Source organism: Ovis canadensis, chromosome 24 (genome assembly GCF_042477335.2).
Source record: "Ovis canadensis isolate MfBH-ARS-UI-01 breed Bighorn chromosome 24, ARS-UI_OviCan_v2, whole genome shotgun sequence".
Lineage (NCBI taxonomy): Eukaryota > Metazoa > Chordata > Mammalia > Artiodactyla > Bovidae > Ovis > Ovis canadensis.
Window position 1 is genome coordinate 15,866,754 of NC_091268.1, and position 20,631 is coordinate 15,887,384.

The window sequence follows — 20,631 nt, forward strand, 5'->3', positions numbered from 1 at the left end:
ACCCCCAACCCTGCTTCTCTGAACCCAGCATGAGGTGTGTCTGTGGGAGCCGGGAGCCCTGGGGAGGGGCTGTGGGTCTCACATTCAGGTGTCAGTTCAGCAGGCATTTATTGAGCTTCAACAGCAGCCAGCTTCCTGGTCGGCCAGCCTCCTGTCCAGAGACTTACGGCCTGAGATCACAGGGCAGGTGAGCAGGCTCTGGCCAGCAGCCAAATCACTCAGCCTGGGTCCTGCGCTTCTTGGCTGGCCTGGTGTCCTCAGCGGGGACCAGGTTGGGACACAGGTTGGGCAGCAGGTCCGGGCACATCTTCCGCCCTACAGCCCAGGTCCACAGGGCCGTCTCCACGTGGTGTGGGGTCCACAGCCCAGATGCACTGCCTAGAGAAGGGCAGAGAGAGTCTGGGGCTCGGAGATACCGATCTTCCTACGGTCAGAGAGAGCTCTCCGTGACCACCCTGGCCGCCCGTGGTCTCCGCACCTTGGCTCAGGGCTGTTGCACGCTCCTGCACCCGGCTCAGGTAGAGCAGGTAGTGCTTGACAGTGTACTGCAGGGCGGGCAGGCCGGGCACTGCGGCCACTGCCTCCTCAGACATGAAGGCTGCCACCTCAGGAGCTCCGGCAGCCAGTACCGCTGTGGGCAGTGAATGGACAGCACTCAGCCCCGCCTGGGCCTGGGGCTGCTGTCCCCAGCGACTCTCCTGTATCACGTATCTGGCCATCGGACCATTTCATGGATAAGGACACTAACAGGCCAGGTTCCGCCAGCGACCCTGCCCGGGGGTGGTCCAGCTTTCCCGACTAACCCGAGGCGGTAGCCGGGCCCACGCCACGGAGGGCGCACAGAGCCATGACCGCTGCGTGCATGTCTGGCAGGAGGCGGAAGGCGGCGGCCGAACGCTGCACCACCAGCTCCGGAGAGTTGGCGGCCACGAGTTGCTGCAGGCGCGGTCGGAAGCGGCCCCTCTGTGGCCAGGTCGGGTCGGGTGTCACGGGTGGCGGCCCTCGCTGGGAGGCCCCTCAAGACTGCCACGAGGGTGAGCCCCCTGGGAAGCCCCACCCACGTGGCTGTGCCGCGCCCCAAGTGGGAAGCCTTACCGCCAGTTTCCACGCCAGCAGCCGCTGCAGCTCGTCTAGTGTCACGTGCTTCTCCGCGCGGGCCCCGATGGCCGCGGGCAGCTCCTCTCGGTACCTGGGGGAAGGCGGCGCTACGGAGTCCGGGCCACGGGGCTCGGCCCGCCCGCCCCTGCCCCCTCCGCCCTACCACAGGTCCAGCGCTTCCAGCCGCCCCTGGGGGCCCGCGCGCGCCCGCAGCACCGCCCCGCGGCACTCCAAGACGGCGGCCCAGCGGCTTGGGTCCTCACAGCTCCAGAGCCCGCCAGCCGCGGCCATCTCCCCGCGCCAGGCGAGGCCTCGGGGGCGGGGCGTCGGAGCGCGGCCGGGCGGGCGTCTGCCCGGGTGACCCAGCGCGTCGCAAACCTTGACGCCGCGTCGCGTTGCCAGAGTCCCCCTCCCTGCCGGCCCCGCCCCCACAGCGCGCCGGGGGCACGCACGGCCCCGCCCACCCGTGCGGCGGTCCGCTCCGCTGGCCCCGCCTACCTGCAGACCGGAAGTTCCGGTGGCGGAGCGCTGGACCGAGCCCGAGCGGATCGCGGGCTCGGGCTGCGGGCGCAGGGCGGGCTGGGCGCGGAGCCTGGGAGCGGAGCCCAGGCGGTGCCGTGCGGCGCCATGAAGGGCAAGGAGGAGAAGGAGGGCGGCGCACGGCTGGGCGCCGGCGGCGGCAGCCCCGAGAAGAGCCCGAGCGCACAGGAGCTCAAGGAGCAGGGCAACCGGCTCTTCGTGGGCCGCAAGTACCCGGAGGCAGCGGCCTGCTACGGCCGCGCCATCGTGAGTGCGCCCGCGCTGCGGGAGGGGCTTGGCGTCCGAGCCAGGGGAGGGGCCGAGCTGCGGCTTCTGCCGCGCGCCCTCTTCAGAACATGTCAGGCCGTGCCCGCCAGACTTTCGGAGGGAGGGGGTGGGTGCTTGGGGTCTGGGGCCAAGGCCGCGCCTTTCCCGAGCCAGTGCGGGCTGCCAGAGAACTGTGCTGGGTGGGAACCGTAGGTGTTCAAGGCCCACTGGGCTGGGGACCAGGCATCCCTGCCCCTTGAGGAGTCAAACGCGATGCTGGGGATTTCCATGAGTCCGGGAAAACTACCTTCACAAGACTCATTGGAGTCCAGAGAGTGGGCTCACGTAGGCTTCACCCTCCCTCAGAACCCAGGGGCTTGGAAGCTGAGAAAATGCTAGTGTCTTGGTTCCAACCGCGGGCCTCAAGTTGGGACGGAGTGGGCAGGCTGAGCTCACTCCCTCATGCTGGCTGGCCCGGCCTTGGTCCCCAGACCCGGAACCCCTTGGTGGCCGTGTATTACACCAACCGGGCGCTGTGCTACCTGAAGATGCAGCAGCACGAGCAAGCCCTGGCCGACTGTCGGCGCGCCCTGGAGCTGGACGGGCAGTCTGTGAAGGCACACTTCTTCCTGGGGCAATGCCAGCTGGAGATGGAAAGCTATGATGAGGCTATTGCCAACCTGCAGCGAGGTGGGCTTACAGGCTAGCTGGTTCCAGGGTGCCTGGGACCAGGTGGGTGGACTGGTTGAAGTTTACCCAAATGCTCTATCCCCCAGCCTACAACCTGGCCAAGGAGCAGCGGCTCAACTTTGGGGATGACATCCCCAGTGCTCTGCGCATCGCAAAGAAGAAGCGCTGGAACAGCATCGAGGAGCGACGCATCCACCAGGAAAATGAGTTGCACTCTTACCTCACACGGCTCATTGTGGCTGAGCGTGAGAGGTGGGCTCCCCCCCTTCGAGTCACCACTCTTAGGTTAACTCTGAGGTGTGAACACAAGTGTTTATTGAAGGCCAATTCTGGCACGCAGGAGATGGAGGGAAAGGGGCCTGAATGATCCTAAGTCTGGAGTGGAGTCTGACTGCCCCTGGCCAGACCCATCTCTGAACACCTTTTGGTCAACCCCCAGGGAACTGGAAGAGTGTCAGCGGAACCACGAGGGTGACGAGGACGACAGCCACGTACGGGCCCAGCAGGCCTGCATTGAGGCCAAGCATGTGAGGGTGCCCCAGCCCGAGTGTGGGTCTTGTGTGTGCGTGCGCTGTGATGTGAGGTGCCCTGGCTCCTGCTGGGTCTGTGTCTCGGTGTCTGGGGAGGGGAGAGGGGTGTCAGGCCCACAAGTGGCTGCTTGGTTCTTTGCAGGACAAGTACTTGGCAGACATGGACGAGCTCTTCTCCCAGGTAGACGAGAAGAGAAAGGTGAGCTGCCCGTCTTCTGGGGCCTGTGGGTAGCTAGAGCAGTGTCCCTTCCCAGCCCCTGACCTGATCCAACCCTGTGTGCTGCAGAAGCGAGACATCCCTGACTACCTGTGCGGCAAGATCAGCTTTGAGCTGATGCGGGAGCCCTGCATCACGCCCAGTGGCATCACATACGACCGTAAGGACATCGAGGAGCACCTGCAGGTGAGGGTCTGTGGGCGCTGGCAGCAGGGCCCACGCGCACTGAGCAGCCCCTGACTCTGCCCTGTTGTCACTGCAGCGCGTGGGCCACTTTGACCCTGTGACTCGGAGCCCCCTGACCCAGGAACAGCTCATCCCCAACCTGGCCATGAAAGAGGTCATCGATGCCTTCATCTCTGAGAATGGCTGGGTAGAGGATTACTGAGCAGGGTGGGTGTATGGGCCACCCACCTGCCTTGCCCGGTACCCTAGTTCAGGAGGGCCTTGGGGCAGCAGCCCCTAGTTTTCTGTATATAGTTTGTGTCCCTGGATCCCTACCCTGGTGTCCCCACCCCCACCCCCACCCCCATCAGTTCTGCTGGGCAACACGCCTCTCATCCTCCTTCTGGGCCGGAAAGGGGGGGTGAGGCTGGGCTGGGCTGAGGCTGCTGCCACCACCTCTGTCCCTGTAATAAAACCTGTGAGTACTGCAGGGATGTGTGCTGGTGTGCGGTGGGCTTGCCAGCCACCCCCTTTGGCTAGCCGAGGAAGGTAGAGATGAAGACGCTGGTGTCGAGGTTGAGTGTGGCATGCCACCATCGGTCCGGGAAATACAGCACCTGGCGAGGGGTTGGGGGGACATGTGGGTTGATGGGTTGGATGGGGGTCCTTGGCCTGGCTCAGCCTGGCCCGTCTGCCAGCCACTGACCTCACCAGCCTGGATAGTGCATTCCAGGGGCCGTGCAGATGGTGTCAGGGCTGGATATGTGTCCTGGAGCCAGGCCAGTGTGGTTTTGTTGGGGTGGAATTCGGGTGTCTTCTCAGGAGGGTACAGGAACCAGCGCTGGGGGTTGGCGGGGAGCAGCAAAGTTATGCTTTGTATTTTGGTCAGTGAACCCAGAGTCTCAGCCTGCACCCTGTGCTGACCTTGCGGCCATAGATCACCTCCGAGAACCCAGGTCCATGCCAGTGGAAGGGCACCCCAGAGCCAGCTCCTGTGAGGCAAGTTAGGAGCACCTGGTTACCAAGCTTAATCCTCCCCCAGCCAGCCCCCAAGTCCCTTCGTCTTGCAGGGCACCCACCTGCAATTCCAAAGCTGTAAGCAGGAGTTGTACCCAGCAGGCTGAACGGAGGTGGAGAGTAGTGCCGAAAGAGGGAGGCCCATTCGGTGAAGTTGTTGTCCCCAAAGAAGTACAGAGTGTCTGCCAGCAGAAAACAGGACACAGGGATCTCCAAGTCACTCCCCCCTACACACACCCATGGCCACCTGTCTCGCTCACCATTGCCCATGGAGATGGGGTCCTGGGGGTGCAGCATCTGCTCCACATACTTCTCAAAGGGCAGGTCCACTGCAGTTTGAAAGGCGTTGGTCAGGACTAGTTGGTGCTGCCTGCAAGATGCTGGCAAGCAGGCTGGGCTGCGGGGTGGGGCAGCTCACCTTTCTGGTAGGAGTAGGTGTTGGCGGTGCTCAACCGGACCACGCTGTCTCCAAAGGAGGCCAGCAGCCTCTGACGGGTGCACAGGTCCCGGAACCTCTGCGGAGGTAGAGAAAGGACTTCGGGGCGGGGCCCTGCACTGGCGAGTGGTGGTCGAGAGGGGCGTGAATACTCACCGAGTTGTCTGTGAGCCCCTGCAGAATGACAGGTCTGGAAAAGGCGTAGCTAGAAGGAAGGGCAGGGTCACGGCCAGGTCTGACCCGCCCCCACCCTCGGCTCCCGCCCACACGGGCTCAAAGGGGCTCAAGGGGAAGTGCGCGTCCTCGGCGGTGCAGGGGACGGCTCTAGGGACAGGTTTCCGGGAGGTGTGGCCCCACAGGAGGCCGCAAGTACCGCTGCACGAACTCGGCGTAGCTGAGGTCAGCCCGGCGCTCCACGGTGCAGTGCTTCTCCTCCGTCACGGCCGCCGGCGCCCCCGGCCCGGGCCGCCGCCTGCCGACACAGCGGCTCACTTTGTCGGCCGCCCCGCTGCGCTCCCCGCCCCGCTTCACCCCGCCCGGCCGCCCGGCGCCGCTCACCACCCTCCGTCGGCGTCCTCCCCAGAGCTCCGGGCGAGAACCGCCAGCGTCCAGAGCGCGAGCCACAGAAGCGGCTGCGCCTCCAGCGCCATGAGCCTGCCGCCGCGAGGCAAGCCGGGAGTGCCTCGGTGCAGCCACCAACCCGCTTGGCGAGCCGCTTCCTCCGGCCCGGAAGGCGGGGACGCTTCCGGGGGGCGGGGCGAGACCGCCCCAAGGGATGCTATTGGCTACTGCGCCGCGGAGGCCCCGCCCTCCGCCCGGTAAAATAGGCCGCGCCGGCACCTGACCCCAAGCGACGCGAGCAGGTAACAAGCCGCTCAGAGTGCCTCCCGCGTCCTTTATTTGGTTCACAAGCCAGTCCCCACCAGCCCGGCAGCGGGTCAGGAGTACTCGCACAGGTGGCCGCAGCCAGCGGGGCAGTGGGAGCTGCCCTCCAGCCACTTCATGATGTGCTGCAGGTGGCCGCCGTGGCTGCAGCCCTGGCACCACACGAAGAGCCCCTTGACCACGTGGTGGCAGACGGCGCACATGCTGGCGCAGCGGCGGCAGCGGTCGCACACCCAGCCCCGGCTGCTCATGGGCCGCTTGCAGTGACTGCAGTTAACATGCAGGGTGGTGGAGGCCTGGTTGAGGCAGCTGATGGCGCGACTGGTGCTGAGCTTGACCACTTGATTGGACACGTTCCAGAGGCAGAAGCGCTGCAGCAGGTCGATGTAGGACGTGTACCAGTGCTCCTGGTGGGCAGGGCAGGGAGGGCGGAGTAAGAGCCCGGGCTTCCCTGGGCATAGACACAGGTGCGGGTGTAGGCGGAGCGTGCAGGGGCAGTCCTCAGGGTGATAGCTGCTCCGGGAAGACCCCCAGACCCTGTCACCCACCTGGGTTTGCTCGTCGATGTCCTTGCGCACGCGCTCACCCAGCACAATGAGCACGGACACAGCCATCTGCACGTCACCCTGCTCGGCATAGAAGCGTAGCATGTCACAGACCAGGGCGCTGAAGAAGTCGGGCGGCAGGCGGCTGTCGCACAGCGCGTGTGAGACCGAGATGAGTGAGAAGGAGGAGTCCACAGGCACCAGGGAGGCTGCATCTGCCTCACTGCCGCTCACGTGGGGAGAGTCGGCCTTGTCCTGCAGGTGCTCGGGCCCGGGTGGGGTGTCCACAATCTCGTGGCGCAACGGGAAGGCCTCCTGGGGCAGCACATACTCGGGCTCCTCCGCTGCGACAGAGGCAGGAAGGGTAGGCAGGCTCTGGCCCCGCCTCCCAGCCCCACCCCACCCCTTCCCCACGCTCCCACTTACAGTGTGCGTGTTCCGGATCCAACAGGTAAAGCTCATCGTCCTCACCTTCCACGTCACCCAGCAGGTAATCAGTGGGCACATCGCTGCCCTCAGTCTCTTCGTTATCTGTCCGGGGGAGGGAGGGAGGGCATTCCAGGACTGCCTCTCACTGGGAGACCCAGTCCCACTCCCATGAAGGCCCTCTGCCGCCCCCACGCTACCTTCGTTTGTTATGAGTGTGGCTGAGGAGTCCAGCAGCACTGTGTCGCTCCGTGCGTCACCCTTGCTGCGGTCCAGCCGAGTCTCACTGCCCAGCCCTGGGGCCATATCCTTCAGGTTGAAACTGGGGGCAGGGAGGGCCGATGGGTGGGTAGGCACCAGCAGTCCCACCCTCTGGGGAGAGCCACCCCCAGATGTCTACCTGTTCATGAGGGGCAGGCCACAGGAGCTGCCTTTGCCCACACTGTGGTTGAGATTGGTGGTGGACACCAGGCCAGGACTACAGTAGATGATCCGGAGCATGGTCCACGTCTGAGCCACCTAGGGGTGGGCACTAGTCACTCACGGGGGTCCTGGGTCCCTGGAGCCCTGCGCAGGCCCCCCTCTGCCTGGATAGAACCACAAACCCTCAGCTTTCAGTTGCCCCAGGGACCCAATGTCCTGGTCCACCCCAGGTGGGAAGCTGAGGCCCACAGGAAAAACAAACAACCTAGCCTCCATCCTGTAGGGGCAGAGGAAACATGGAAATGGGCCTGAGGTCCCAGGGAGAGGATGAGCAAGGCAATGTAGGCATTCTCTGTAGGGCTGGACATCCTGCAAGTCTAGGAGCAAGGACAAGCCAAGAGAGGCCAAGACCCCACAACACCCAGGCCTGCACCCCAGGAATGGCACTGGCGTCAGGCCCATTCCTGGGGCTCTGGACACTCAGTTACTGGGGCAAGCTGGGGGTGTCCTCAGCCAGAGCTGAACTCTGAGCTCAGGGCAGGGTCCGGCCACAGCTGTCAGCGGAGCTCCAGGCCCTGTACCAAGATCCTGGCCCTCAGTCCACCCCGTGTACCTGGTTGCGGCCAAGCTCTCGAGCCACTTTCGCATTGTGGTCACAGAGCTCAGCCAGTGGCCGGCCGGCCAGGGCATAACGCTCGGCAGTGTCCACGAACCAGCTCATGCTGCCGCTGCCGGGTTCTATCTCAAAGACATTGAGGGCACTGGAGGCGAGGCCCGCAAAGGGCTCGGCAGGGTCCAGCTTGCGCTTGAAGAAGATGGGGTGGCGCCGATCCCCAGCGTAGGGTTTGCGCCCCAACTCGGTGGCCACAAGGCTCTCCTTGGCTGCGAAGGCCAGGTCCCCAAAGAGGCCGTAGCAGAGGCCCTCAGGGTTGGCACGCTCAACAGGCTGGCTGGCGTCGCGGAACAGGTGCTGACAGAGAGTGCTGTCCTTGGAGCCGGAGAGCAGGAAGGAGGAGTCATGCGGGTGGCGCCAGGCGATGCCTGTCGTGACGTCCCGGTGCTCCTCAAACATGGCGGCGGGCACAAAGGGCCGGCGCACGTCCCACACGTAGACGTTGTGGTCCACCATCATGGAGCACGTGGCGAGGTGGTGGCGGCACTCAGGCCTCCACTTGACTCTGGCCACGGAGGCGATGGTCTGCACGCAGTGCACCTCCTTGGCACGGTGTGTGGCCATGTCCCAGACCTTCACCATCTTGTCACGCCCACCTGTGGCCAGCCAGCCCCTGGGGAAGGCCCACGAAGTCCTCAGTGACCTCTTTCGGAGTGGGAGGGCTCCCCATTCTGTCTCACAGGTCTTGAGGCAGTGAGAGAGCCCTTCCACAAGCCCACCCACCCTGGCCCGCTGCCCTGGCCTCCACCCCACACCTGTCCTCGGGGTGCCAGTCGCAGCAGAATACAGGCCCATTGTGGGCTGTGAACATTCGCTCACAGCGGTCGGGCCGCCGAATGTCCCAGAGCTGCACGTTGCCGTTCTCGAAGGTGGACGCGAAGGTGAAGTAGTCCCGGATACTGAACTGGACATCGCGCACACTCTCAGACTGGCCTGTGAGCGGACATTAGTGGAGGGAGAAGGTTGGGGGTGGGGGACAGGGTGGCCCACAGGAGCTCCAGGAGGGAGAGTAAACAACCAATGGGGATTCCTCAGAATGGATGTGGGCTGGTGTTGCATTCCTGCCTGTGGCCGAGACCACAGGCCTGGAGGGTGATGTAGACATTTGCCAAGGCCTGTCCAGAGTGGACAGGGGCGAAGAGAGGCATGGCAAAGCAGATAATAGCCCAGGCAGGTGAGAGGGACACCAGGCATCAGGTGGTTTTTAACAGACTCCTGGACCTTGATTTTCTCTGGATTCTGCATCTGACATCTGCCCTCGTGCAAAGCTGTCACGGCTTCAGGACCAGGTGTCAGAGCACTGTGTGAACAGGAGCCTCGGTGGGCCGAATACAATCCTCTGGAAGCCTCAGGCCCCAGGAGGCAGAGATAAAATGCCCCAGGCTCTGCCCAGGCCCTACACCTTGAGCTGGAGCTGCCAGGTTGGCCAGCCCCCAAGGACTGGAGATCTTGAGGGGACACGTCCAGCCCTGAGGACCACCACACCAGGAGCCTTCGAATGCAGCACCCAGCTTTCCCCTGCACAGGGAGCTCAAGGACTGTCGTAAGAGGCTCCCTGATTATCTGAGGGCTCTGCCCTGGTCTTCATTTGGTCTCATCAAGGTAAAAAATGTGAGCTGGCTCAAGGCGGGGGTGTCAAGATCTGGGGCTGCTGGGAAGGGAACTTGGGGGGTGGGGAACCAGGCAGTGCCCCACTCCCCACTGCTTCCCTGGGCTGAGGACCCTGGAAGCAGACTTCATGCGATGAGGTGGCCTGGAGCTCTGAGGCATGGCGAGAGGAGGCTGAGCTGCCAGGGCAGCCACCCATTTGCCCTCTCCCTGATCCCACACTACCCTCGACTCCTGCTGGCCCTGCAAGTGCATCAGCGCTGTGCCCACACTCCAGGTACCCGTCACACTTCCACCAGGCCCACCTCTGCCCCTTCCCTGCTGACCTCCACCCCCTCCTCCAGTGCCAGCTCAGCTGGCTCCTCCTCCAGGAAGCCCTATGGGAGCACACCTGAGGGCCTCTGACACACAGCGCTTCTCAACCTGCCTAGACAGGTCGGCCACCTGCAGAGGCACACCTGCCTGACCTGCCTCCCAGGGCCTCACCCGAGAAGGTGCTGACAGAGTCCTTCCTGCGCAGGTCAAAGCACTTCATGAAGCCATCCTGGGAGCCACTGAGCAGCACGTGGGCCTCAGTGGGGTGGAAGCAGACTTTGTTCACTGTGCGCTTGTGCTCCGTGAACAGCTGGTCCTGCTTGTTGCGGGACGGCCGGCCCAGGTTCCAGGTGACCACCACGCCATTGGTGGCCGCCGTGGCCAGCAGGTTCTCGTCCATCTGGTGCCAGACAACGTCTGCACAGCTCAGGTTGAGGGAGGGCTTGCGGCCCACGCGCAGGTTCAGCTTCTCCACAAACTGCTCCTCCTCAATGGCATAGATCTTGAAGATGCTGCGGCCTGCTACGACCACCTGGGCCGCGTCACGGCACACACTGATGGCATTGGCCGGAGCATCCAGATGGCAGTGCATGGTGCGGCCAGTCAGCACGCTCCCACCGAGGGCCGTGGTCACACGGGACATCTTCTCCATGGCTGCACGGGTGGCGAGGACAGATCGGTGAAGTGGGCAGACCTGGTCAGCCTGGCGGCAGGGGCGTGTCCTTTCAGACCCTTCACCCTGGGTGGTTCCTCCAAAACTGCTTAGTCCAGGGAAGTCCACCGTTAGTCAATCGGTCTGATAGGCAAGTTCCATCACCCTGGCCGGGCAGTCGGAGGGTGCCATGGCTGCCCTGAGGCTAGCCAGCCCCATGTCTGACTTCTGGGGGAGACCTTACCTGGTCAGCCCCAGGCCAGGCCAATTCTCCAACTCCCTAACTGCCAAATCAGGATGGTCACTGGACCTTCGGGCAGTCAGTCCCGCCGGGGAAGCCAGATGGCTGCCACCGTGCACAGTCGGCCTCTGGAAAGGAGGGGGCAGGAAGACCAGAGGCGCGAGGGTCAGAGGGGCTTCCAGGACCGAGCTGTTTACGGAGCCCGAGGGATGGCTGGCGCGACCGCACAGGAGAGCCTGGCGGCGCAGAGGTTGCGGCGGGAGCGGAGACCGCGGGAACAGAACCGGAGGAACGGAGAAGTCTCTCCTTCCGCGGGCACCTGAGCCATTTCCCGAAACTGCCGGGCCGGGGAGGAACGGCCGCGCCGGAAGAAGCCCGTCTCCGTCCCGCCCCCCGCCGAACGTGGTCCTTTTCTTTCCAGCCCCGCGCTGGAAGCGGGCGCCCACACTACAAACGTTCCGGAACGGGAGAGCGCCTTGGGGGCGGAGGGCGAGCAGAGAAGGGGGAGAGGCTTCGCCGGTTCCGCCTCTGGTATTCTTCCTCTTCCTTTTTTAACTCGTGTTATTTGAACGCTAGTGCTCATCTCTGCCCCCACAGTCCATCAGCAAGCCCAGGCATCCCCAGGCTGGCCCCACACCCCTCCTCCGTCTCCGCCTCCTTTTTCGCGCTCTTCGGGACTCGGGAGCAGCCTCCTAGCGGCTCTCCTGGGGTCCCCCCTCCCGCGTCATCTGAGCTCCGCACAGCCAGGGACTCCGGCCTGCGGGCCTCCACACGTCCTCACCGCGCTGGGAGGCAAATCCCGAGCTCCTGGCCCGTCCTCTCCGCGCAGCTCCCGCCGCAGGAGCCCTTGCCTGCCTCACGGTCATCGTGGGTGCACGCTCGTTGTCCTCCCTAGAACGCGTCTCCTCATCCCTCAGAGTTCAGCTTAAATGGCACCTTTTTAGAGGCCTTCCCCGGCCACCGCATCTCAGTGGCCTCCACGGCGCTCGTCACAACCTGGTATACTGATTACATCTGTTTTACACGAATGTGAACTCGCGTCCGTCTGTCTCCAAGAGCTCTGGTGCCTGACTGGACCTGTTCACACCAACGTTCAGTCAGTGACCCTCTCTGAGCCGCCCTTCTTCGCTGGGTATGCGCCCTGGCCTGTGCTTGCTGCTCTGTGTGATCTGGGACACCCCTGCTGCTGCTGCTGCTGCTGCTGCTAAGTCACTTCAGTCGTGTCCGACTCTGTGCAACCCCGTAGACAGCACCCCACCAGGCTCACCCGTCCCTGGGATTCTCCAGGTGAGAACACTGGAGTGGGTTGCCAGTTCCTTCTCCAATGCGTGAAACTGAAAAGTGAAAGTAAAGTCGCTCAGTCCTGTCCGACTCTTCAGGACCCCATGGACTGCAGCCTACCAGGCTCCTCCACCCATGGGATTTTCCAGGCAAGAGTACTGGAGTGGGTTGCCATTGCCTTCTCCCTAGGATACCCCTAGCAGCCCTCATTCTTGCCCTTGGAAGAATGGGCTATATCCTAGATATTTTGGAAGGAGTGTTATATGTAATGATTTTAGTGTCTCTCCCTGCTGACACAGAGGTTAGGGGCCTTCTGTGGTGGTCACTGTTGGGTTTCCAGTCTGGCACAGTGTTACCAGTCTCTGCATGTTTATTGAAAGAACCAATACACCTGATGAGGGGTGCACAAAAATTCAGACTTGGGCCACTCAGGACAGAGAACACCTTCCCCCCACCACGGTGTGATGACCTAAAAGCAATTCAGACGTGTTTTTACAACTTTTTTAATATATATTTTTATAAACAGGTCACGTGATAAAATAGCACAAGAAACACTTACCAAATATAAGGTTATATCTTCCGCATATACAGGAGAATGAGGTCGTTATGTACAATAAGAAAATGATTTTAGGGGTTGGTTGGTTTTGTTTTCCTCTGTCCCCCTAATTTTTCCTCCTACAGTCGTTGGAAATATCACAGCTTCAGTTGCATTAATACTTTGGACAAATGGACAGCTGCCCCTCCCCACTTGGAGCTGTGGGGAGGAGGGGCTGAAGAAACTGGCTCCTGACCATCTCAGCCCTGGAGCCTCTGGCCAGCACTCCAGGGGCAGGGAAATCTTTGGGCTGTTGAACTCTCTTCAACAGCATCTCTCGCTCGCTCTTTCTCTTTCTCTCTCTCTCTCTGTCACTCTCTGGCTCTCTGGAAACTGGCTACTCTCTTCCAACCAGATTGGGGGGTGGGGAGTGTCCCAAGATAGGGTGTGGGTGCTCAAGGTTGGGATGGAAAGGGGTCCCAGCCCCCTCCTCAGCAATCGCCAAGATGGGCCAGCACCCCAGGACTTCCCGATGTGCTGGGACTAGACAGAACACGGTGCGCCCACGTGGGCAGGTAGAAGTCTGGGAAGCTGGGGAGAGGGAGGCTGTGGCTAGAAAGGAGCCCTCCCTTTGGGTGTTGAGGGGGAGCTGGTCACTGGAAGATTGGTCACTGGCTAGGGCCCCCTTTCCCAGCTTCCACCTGGTGGAGACCTGCCTAGGATGAAGTGTTGCACTGAGGGGCCTGGGCCCAGCTGGCTACAGGGGTTGCAGGGCAGGGTCCACTCAGGACTGCTCCCAAGGCCTGCAGGCCCCAATGGTCGCTCCAGCTGCAGGCCTCTCAAGGTAGCTATGCCACCCTGGGTTGAGGTGGACTGGAGCCAGCTGGGCTAATGTTGATTATGCCAAGGTCACTGTCAGCCTGGTGGCCCCTCTCCTAATCCAGTTCTGCCCTAGCCTGGCCAGGGTCCAAGGACCTTAGGTCTGTGGGTGGGGTGGGGCGAGCCGGGCCTCTCTCACACAGCGGCAAGGAAGAGGGGAGGTCGCTGGGGGTCAGGCTGGCATGAGTGGGGGAAGGGCGGGTGAGACTTGGGCTCCTGGCGGGCCATGGCTTTGGCGGCGGCCTGTTTCCCCTCGCACCCCTCAGAGGGCTCCAGGCGCGGTGCAGTGGAAGATGCGGGACCCAGCTCCCCTCAATCCCCCTGGGCCCTGCCCGGGGTGGGGAGACAGAGCGGGGTGTGGCGGAGAAGGCGGTAGGGGCCGTCTGGCGAGCTCAAAGCGCCCCCAGGACCGAGCCCCAGCGCTCCGCCTCCGGCGGGCGGGCGAACGATGGAGGCGACTGTGGCGTGGCGAAGGGCGGGCGTGCAGTTGCGGGCGCGAGGGGCATGCACAAATTCCCCGAGCGTGCGTGCGTGCGTGCGCGGGGCTGGCCCGCCCGCCGCCCTCCTTGCTCGGGGCGGGGCGGGGAGGAGAGCGAGGGGCCGAGGGCGGGGAGGCCCCGACTACTCGACGACGAGGCAGCGGGGCAGGTGCTGCGAGAAGTACTTGAAGAGCTCGGGGGTGGCTCCGGGGCAGTTGGTCAGCTCCAGCTCCTCCAGGTCCTGCAGCTGCACCAGGCCCGACAGCCCGGTGGCGGTCAGCAGCGGGCAGCCTGCGGAGGGGCGGGGCTTAGTGGGCGTGGCCCGGGCGGGGCTCGGACCAGGCGAGACTCCGCCCTCTGGCCGGTGGGACCTGGGCCACCGTGAGTCAACACCAGGCGTGGGTCTGCGCGAGGGTCCCGGCAGTGCTGGCGGAGTCGGCCTAGGTGGGGATGAGTGGCCACTGCCCAGGAGGGCGGCACAGGGTCTCACCTGCCAGAGACAAGAGACGCAGACTCCTCATGGCCAGGAGGTGCTTCAGCCCGAAGTCCTGCACCTGGGCGGGAAGGCGGGGCGAGTTAGCTATTTCCGTTTGCGCCACGAGGGAGCTCCACTGCTGGCGTCAGGCCGTAGGGGGCAGGTGGTAGCTTCTCAGGTCCCCAAGGAGTCGCTGAGCTTGGGTGTGAAGGGATCCCAGACTTCCTTACAGGATCTGAGTGGACTTCCTTATAGGTCAGCGGCATATCTGGGTGGGGGCTTTCCCCGCGCCCCCCACCTCCCCCGCCTACTCCCCAGTCTCTGGAGGCGTGGAGGGCTGATACCTGGCAGCACCATCGCAGGTAGAGGCTGCGGAGGGACGACATGGTGGACAAATAGCTGAGGCCAGTGTCCGTGATGCGCACACACCTGTGGTCGCAACAGAAGGGGTTGCCCACATTCAAAACACCTGTCCCCACCCCTCAGCTCTGGCCCCTTCCTCCTTTTTTGCCCTAGACGCCCGGAGCTGAGCTACCTTCCTGCCCCACGGTGCCGCGCCCCACCCAGGCTCCGCCCTCAACTGGCCGCTTGGTCGTATTCCCTAGGGAGGTGGGGTGGGGTGGCGGGCACCGCTCAGCCCCGCCCCCGTGTTATAGTCCACACTAGGCTAGCTTCTTATGAGGGCCCCGCCCCCCTTGCTGCAGCCCCCCTCTAACTACAGGTTTGTCCACCAGGCTCCCTTCTTAGAGGTCCAGCAGCCTCGCCTGGCCCTGCCCTCCGTGGCCTAGGGGTGGGGCCGTGCACACCTGTCCAGCACGAGCTCCTCCAGGCGATGCAGGTCGCAGGCCACATACTCGAGCGCCATGTCAGTGATGCGTGGGCACCAGGAGAGGTCGAGGCTGCGGAGCTTCCGCAGGTTCTCTGCCACGAGCTCCACGCCGTCGTCCGTGACCTTGGAGCAGCCAGAGAGGCTGAGCGCGGTGAGGTTGGGCAGGCTATGCACCACGTTGACCACGCCGTGGTTGGTGATCTCCCAGCAGGAGAGCAGGCGCAGCGTGTGCGTGCTGTGGCCCTGGCGCGCTGTGAAGTAGGCCAGGGCTGTGTCCGTCACGTGGTAGGCCTGCAAGCTCAGCTCAGCCAGGTTGGGCAGCAGCTGCGAGATGGCCGCGATGGCATCGTCGGCCACGTTGATGCAGTCGCTCACGCTCAGCGAGGTGATCCGCGCACTCAGGCTGGACCACAGCCCAGCCTCGGTGAAGTCGTTGCAACCTGACAGCTCCAGGCGCACCACACCCTGCATCTGCTCCAGCATCACCTGTGGACAGGTGTGGGATCAGGAGGGGGTCAGGAGGCTTCCATAGCGCTCAAGCCTACTGTGGTTTCCCAAGCATGAGACTCCCCCATGGGCATGGTGGGCTGATAGCAGACAGGGTGGAAGCAACCCGCCGAGGGGCAGGAAGCTGTGTTCTTGAGGGTGCAGACAGTGTTAAACATCCATCAAGCTGGACTCTGCCAAGTGCCTTTTACAGTGTGTTCATTACATGTAAACAACATTCTAAGAGAGGAGGCAGGGCACAGGGGATCTGGGAGTCTGGGGCCAGGCCCGAGCAGGTGCTCAGAGCCCTTGGTGTTAATGATGCGATGATTAGAGCCCCCTTCCTGGGGAAGGGCCACCTCCACAGCTGCTCCTCTGACCTTTGCCCCTGCTTCTCCCACCTCCTCCAGCATCCTCCCTCCCCAAGGCAACCTGCTCGGCCTGCAGGGTCTCACGTTTGTCTGCTTTGGTGTTGCGTGCATGAGTGCTAAGTCGGTTGAGTTGTGTCTAACTCTGCAACCTCTGTCCATGGGATTCTCCAGGCAAGAATACTAGAGTGGGTTGCCGTACCCTCCTCCTCCAGGGGATCTTCCCAACCCAGGGACTGAAGCTGTCTCCTCCATTGGCAGGTGGGTTCTTTAGCACTAGCGCCACCTGGGAAGCCTCTGCTTTGCTGTTACTGTCTTGAAATCCTTAGTTATCTTTGAGCAAAGGACCCGAATTTTCATTTTGAACTAGATCCCCCAAACTAAGTAGCCAGCCCTGTTCCCCCCACCCCAGAGCCACACTCCTCAGGGCACCAGCCCCACCCTCAGCCACTTTGCTGCTTGCCCCCCACAACACACATGTGCTGAGTGGCTGCTGCCTGGCCTAGCCCCCCACCCTTGCTCCTCTGGGCCCGTGGCAGTGCGCACCTCCAGGCCGGCGTCAGTGATGGTGGAACGCTTGAGGCTCATGGCCTTGACACCCTTCTTGGAGAGCGCGTAGTTGTCAATGAACTCACAGATGTCCAAGTCAGAGACGCCGACCAGGCAGAAACCCTCAAAGCCACGTGCTGCAAAGCCCTGCAGGTTCACGAACTCCTTCTCACCTCCAGGCAGCACTGTGTAGAGCTCCTTGGCGTGCAGCACAGGCGTGAGGCCCGCCCAGAACTTGGGCTGGTAGAGCACACGCCTCCAGGCCTTGCACACCTGAGCCAGCACACACTTCTCGCAGGCCGAGAAGTACCAGAAGAGGCCATTGAGGATCTTCTCATCTGTGGCCAGGGGCGGTCGCTCTGCTGGGGGCCCAGGCACTGGGGCTAAGGCTGGTCCACCAAGGGGGAGCCCTGCCTGGGGGCACAGGCCCCCGGCCAGAGCAGCCCGGGGCGGTGGGGCAGCCAGGCTGGGTGGTGGGAGGGTGGGCGGGGGTGGCTGGCAAGGGCGGTTCTTGGCAGCTGGCGTGCCCTTGGTGATGCTGGCTGCGCCCAGGCCATTGGGCTGGCCCGGCAGCTTCACCAGGCCATTGCGAGGCAAGCATGGAGGCTTGGGGTCGCCGTCGACGCCCGGGCTCGACATCTTCCCCGCTCGGGCTGCAGACAGGGTCCAGGAGATGGCAGTGAGTCCTGCGCGGGAGGACTAGGCTCCGCCCCGTCCCCCAGCGGCCCCTCCCAGGCCATTCCCAGAACCACCCAACAGAAAGGGTCTGAGTGTAAGTCCTGACTCCCTGACTGAGCAGGTGCAGGAAGGCAGGGCTGGTCATGACTACAACACTCCTGAGCACCTACTGTATGCACTGAGTTCAACCTCCACCCACCACAGAGCTTTTTGACCCCCAGGTTCTATGGACAGAGGTGGAGGGACACTTGCTGGTGACCGTCCCCTTCACCTCTGCTGCCCGCCATCGGCACCTGCCAGGCCTCTCTCTGCCAGGCAGGGCTGGGGAACTGAGGGTTTGGGGCATTCTCTGGCCACTCCTCTATGCCACGCCAGTGTAGCTCTCTGGAGTGGTTTAAGTGCTCCATCTGAGGCGCATGCACTGAGAATCTCTGTGGCTGCAGGAGGTTCTGTGGCTCAGAACATACCCAGAGAAAGGGCAAGTGTCCTCCCAGGGTGCTCACGGTGATGCCAGCACAATGAGCCCTCCACACATATTGTTTCCTTAATCTCCCACTCAACCCATGGAGGACGATGCTTTGATGATTGTACCCATTGTACAGATGAGGAAACCATAGGTTGAGGCAGCATGAATTTCTTGCCTGAGGTCACAGTAAGTGCTGGAGCCAAGACACAGACACAGAACTGACTGCAGAAGGTTATGTGTAGGGATCGTCCCACAGGGTGGGGCTGAGACCATCCCCCGTTCCCCTGCTCAGGCCTCCAAGGCTGTGAATGGGTGGCAGAGGGCACTGGACACAGATGACCCCAGAGAGAAGAGGCAGTGGGTCCCTCACAGGGCTACCATCTACCTCTCATTCCAGATCTCCTGCCTGTCCCCACCTCTGACACTCAGCGAGGAGGTGGGTACCCAGTGGCTCACCCCAAATCCCTGTGTGGCCTTGGGGAGCCATTTCCCTGCTCCAAGCCTCCCTTTCCTCACTTCAAAGCCTGGGAGTGATGATATGCCCCACGGAACAGCACAAGATGAGGACCAAGTGCAGGGCATGGCTCACAGTGAGCTTGCTGGCCCGAGGGGAAGGGGAGCCAGTGGTCCTGCCCTGCCCTCCCCTTCCCAGCATCACACCTCCACTGGTTCCCAAGCCCTGGACAGGACAACACTTGTCGGCATTCCACATCTGGGGAGGGTGCTTCCTGGGCTGGGCCCAAGGGTCTAACTGGGACATGTGGGCTTCATGGCTGCCAGCCCAGCTTTGAGTCCAAAGGTCTTCATGCCCTGATGGTCATGAACCTTCAGGCTGCCAGTCCACGCCCCAAGAGGAGACCCCCACACCTTGGCTGCCCCTTCACTGCAGGTCATGACCAGGTAGTTGCATTCCTCACCTGGGCTGATACACAACATCCCTAACAGCACTTGCAGAGTGCCCACTGGGATAATAGTGTATGTCAGCCGCACAACTGCCCGGTTGGGGGGCACAGGGGGAAGCACTGCTGTGAGCACGGCTTTCAGATCAGGAACCTGAGGCTCCCAGGAGTTACAGTTGCCCACAGTGGCAGGGGTGGCCCAGCGTGAGGGCTGCCCCAGAGCCCTTAATGCCAGTACATAGGAGGGGCCATCCTGGGACAACAGCGCCGCATGGAGGGACAGTATGAAGCCTACAAATGCCCCCCCCCCCCGCTATCCTGGGAGAGTATCCAAGGGGGAGAGTATCCTGGCAATTCCCTCGTGCGGGCTGTGCTGGTTAGAGGGGCAGCCCCTGTCTGAATATCTTCTGCGTCCCCAGAGCAGAGCGCGCCCGGCGGCGGCAGCACCATGGACAGCGCCCCCGCAGCCGCCTAGTGCAGGCTCCCGGGGCCGGGCCCGGACGTGCCACCACGGACAGCGGCAGCGCGCGGCGGGGAGGGTATCGCCCGGCAAACTCACAACGGCTGGGAGGGGCCCGGGAGGCTTGCGGGGGGAGGGAGGAGAAGACGCCCGCCCGGCTAAGATCCGGAGGAGGAGGCGGCGGAGGCGGCACCAAGGGAGAAATAACTCAAGAGCAGTGCCGATTTAGGTTGAAAATTCTCCCAGCCATGGGTGCGCACGTGGAGCCTGAGTCGAGGGGATCACGTGTATGCCCCGGGCATCCGCGGGGCTCCCTTCCGTCCCCCACAGCAGCTCACATTTGCATACACCCACAGTCCCATCCCCACCCCCCAGACCTCTGGGTGGAGCCCATCCACGGAAAAGAGCTTACACCAGCTTGCAGGGAGTGTCCGAGACCTGGCCGCCCCTCTTTCCACAGCCCCTGCCGGCCTGTCGGTTAGCCTCCCCGCCCCCTACGTTCTGGGTTTGAGCCTTCCCACAGAGGCAGGCCTGCTGCTCCCCGACCTTGTCCATGGTCTTGCGCTCCAGCTGCTCCTCACCCTCCAGCCTCGTTGACTTAGTCTGAGCCCTAGATCTTCAGCTCGAAACTGGAAACAGCCACACCTTAGCGCAGGGGTCAGGGCTTTGGGGCAATGCTCAAATCAGAAATGGGTCTTCCTGCCGGTGAGGCAAGAGGCCCCTGGGGTCTGGGACAAGGGCCCCTCAGCCTGGCTCTGACCCCCTGACCCAGCAGACAGGTTGCAGAGTCTCCGCCTTCTTGTCACCTGACTCCGATGCACCTAGTGTGTCCAGGAGGACCCGCCTGGTCTTCCTGTCAGGACAGGCAGGGGCAGCCAGTCCCCTGGGGACTACTCCCCTTTAGGGAGAAGCACCAGCAGCTGACGCGCAGGGAAAGAGGCTTTTAAAATAAGACGGTCAGGCCTGCACTATTCTCAGCCTCAGTCCCTGGTGTGCTGTGTCTCCATGAGGAGTGGGATTCTGGGGGAAGGCTTCTCCTATGATGGCTGCAGGGGCTCCAGGCTCCTGGTTCACCACAGGAGGAGGGAGGTGGTCACTAGTTTAGCTTCTTGTCTTCACCAGCCTGAGCCAGAGGTGAATCAAGGAGAGCAAACCAGGCCTCTGCTTCCCCAGCAGACTCACGGGAACCGTGGGGGCCAGAGGGCACCTGGGGAGCACTGAGAGTCCTGCAAGGACTCCAGACCTTGGTGGCTTCCAGGTCTGGAGCTGGCCACACTGAGGCTTCCTGAGGAGCTGCCTCTTCTACAGATGAAGTCACTGGGCCCTGAGACCCAGCATGTCCACTGTAGAGCCTCACTTCCGGCCCCTTTCCAGACCTGACCCTACAGTTCAGCAAGACCTGCTGTCCTGTACTCCCCTCCCTCTCTGCCCGGGCACATGCTGGTTCCCTGCTTGCTCAGGAGGCCTCCGGGATCCTTAATCCCGCAAGCTCTTCCTGTTCTATCCTTTGGTGTGAGCACCGCTCTCCCTCTCCCCATGG

General features: G+C 62.9%; 5 protein-coding genes across 7 annotated transcripts; 1 reads left to right on the plus strand and 4 right to left on the minus strand.

Annotated features, from left to right (window-relative positions):
- Nucleotides 1–91: 91 nt before the first annotated feature.
- Nucleotides 92–1,926, minus strand: LOC138428688 (uncharacterized). 2 transcript variants are annotated; one of them, XM_069569445.1, is made up of 5 exons: nt 1,597–1,926; nt 1,096–1,189; nt 804–963; nt 479–631; nt 92–378 (listed from the first exon to the last, which is right to left on the minus strand). In XM_069569445.1, the coding sequence occupies exons 1-5, from the start codon at nt 1,725–1,727 to the stop codon at nt 215–217; spliced, it is 702 nt and encodes a 233-aa protein (XP_069425546.1). In that variant the 5' UTR covers nt 1,728–1,926; the 3' UTR covers nt 92–214. The 2 variants fall into 2 exon arrangements, with proteins under 2 accessions (XP_069425546.1, XP_069425548.1); XM_069569447.1 differs by lacking the exon at nt 1,597–1,926 and adding an exon at nt 1,262–1,539.
- STUB1 (STIP1 homology and U-box containing protein 1) lies at nt 313–3,976 on the plus strand. Its single transcript, XM_069569442.1, has 7 exons — nt 313–1,884; nt 2,376–2,574; nt 2,661–2,826; nt 3,014–3,101; nt 3,247–3,303; nt 3,391–3,507; nt 3,584–3,976. The coding sequence occupies exons 1-7, from the start codon at nt 1,726–1,728 to the stop codon at nt 3,707–3,709; spliced, it is 912 nt and encodes a 303-aa protein (XP_069425543.1). The 5' UTR covers nt 313–1,725; the 3' UTR covers nt 3,710–3,976.
- JMJD8 (jumonji domain containing 8) lies at nt 2,868–5,692 on the minus strand. 2 transcript variants are annotated; one of them, XM_069569443.1, is made up of 9 exons: nt 5,498–5,692; nt 5,313–5,411; nt 5,096–5,144; nt 4,922–5,018; nt 4,764–4,832; nt 4,566–4,685; nt 4,411–4,478; nt 4,193–4,327; nt 2,868–4,103 (listed from the first exon to the last, which is right to left on the minus strand). In XM_069569443.1, the coding sequence occupies exons 1-9, from the start codon at nt 5,587–5,589 to the stop codon at nt 4,023–4,025; spliced, it is 810 nt and encodes a 269-aa protein (XP_069425544.1). In that variant the 5' UTR covers nt 5,590–5,692; the 3' UTR covers nt 2,868–4,022. The 2 variants fall into 2 exon arrangements, with proteins under 2 accessions (XP_069425544.1, XP_069425545.1); XM_069569444.1 differs by lacking the exon at nt 4,566–4,685 and having other exon boundaries at nt 5,498–5,687.
- Nucleotides 5,693–5,814: 122 nt separating this feature from the next.
- WDR24 (WD repeat domain 24) lies at nt 5,815–11,260 on the minus strand. Its single transcript, XM_069569435.1, has 8 exons — nt 9,986–11,260; nt 8,647–8,824; nt 7,832–8,504; nt 7,196–7,314; nt 6,996–7,117; nt 6,796–6,900; nt 6,373–6,713; nt 5,815–6,231 (listed from the first exon to the last, which is right to left on the minus strand). The coding sequence occupies exons 1-8, from the start codon at nt 10,464–10,466 to the stop codon at nt 5,878–5,880; spliced, it is 2,373 nt and encodes a 790-aa protein (XP_069425536.1). The 5' UTR covers nt 10,467–11,260; the 3' UTR covers nt 5,815–5,877.
- Nucleotides 11,261–12,475: 1,215 nt separating this feature from the next.
- Nucleotides 12,476–17,778, minus strand: FBXL16 (F-box and leucine rich repeat protein 16). Its single transcript, XM_069569439.1, has 5 exons — nt 16,586–17,778; nt 15,163–15,671; nt 14,701–14,785; nt 14,372–14,435; nt 12,476–14,172 (listed from the first exon to the last, which is right to left on the minus strand). Exons 1-5 carry the CDS (start codon nt 17,225–17,227, stop codon nt 14,024–14,026), a joined length of 1,449 nt encoding a protein of 482 aa, XP_069425540.1. The 5' UTR covers nt 17,228–17,778; the 3' UTR covers nt 12,476–14,023.
- Nucleotides 17,779–20,631: the final 2,853 nt, after the last annotated feature.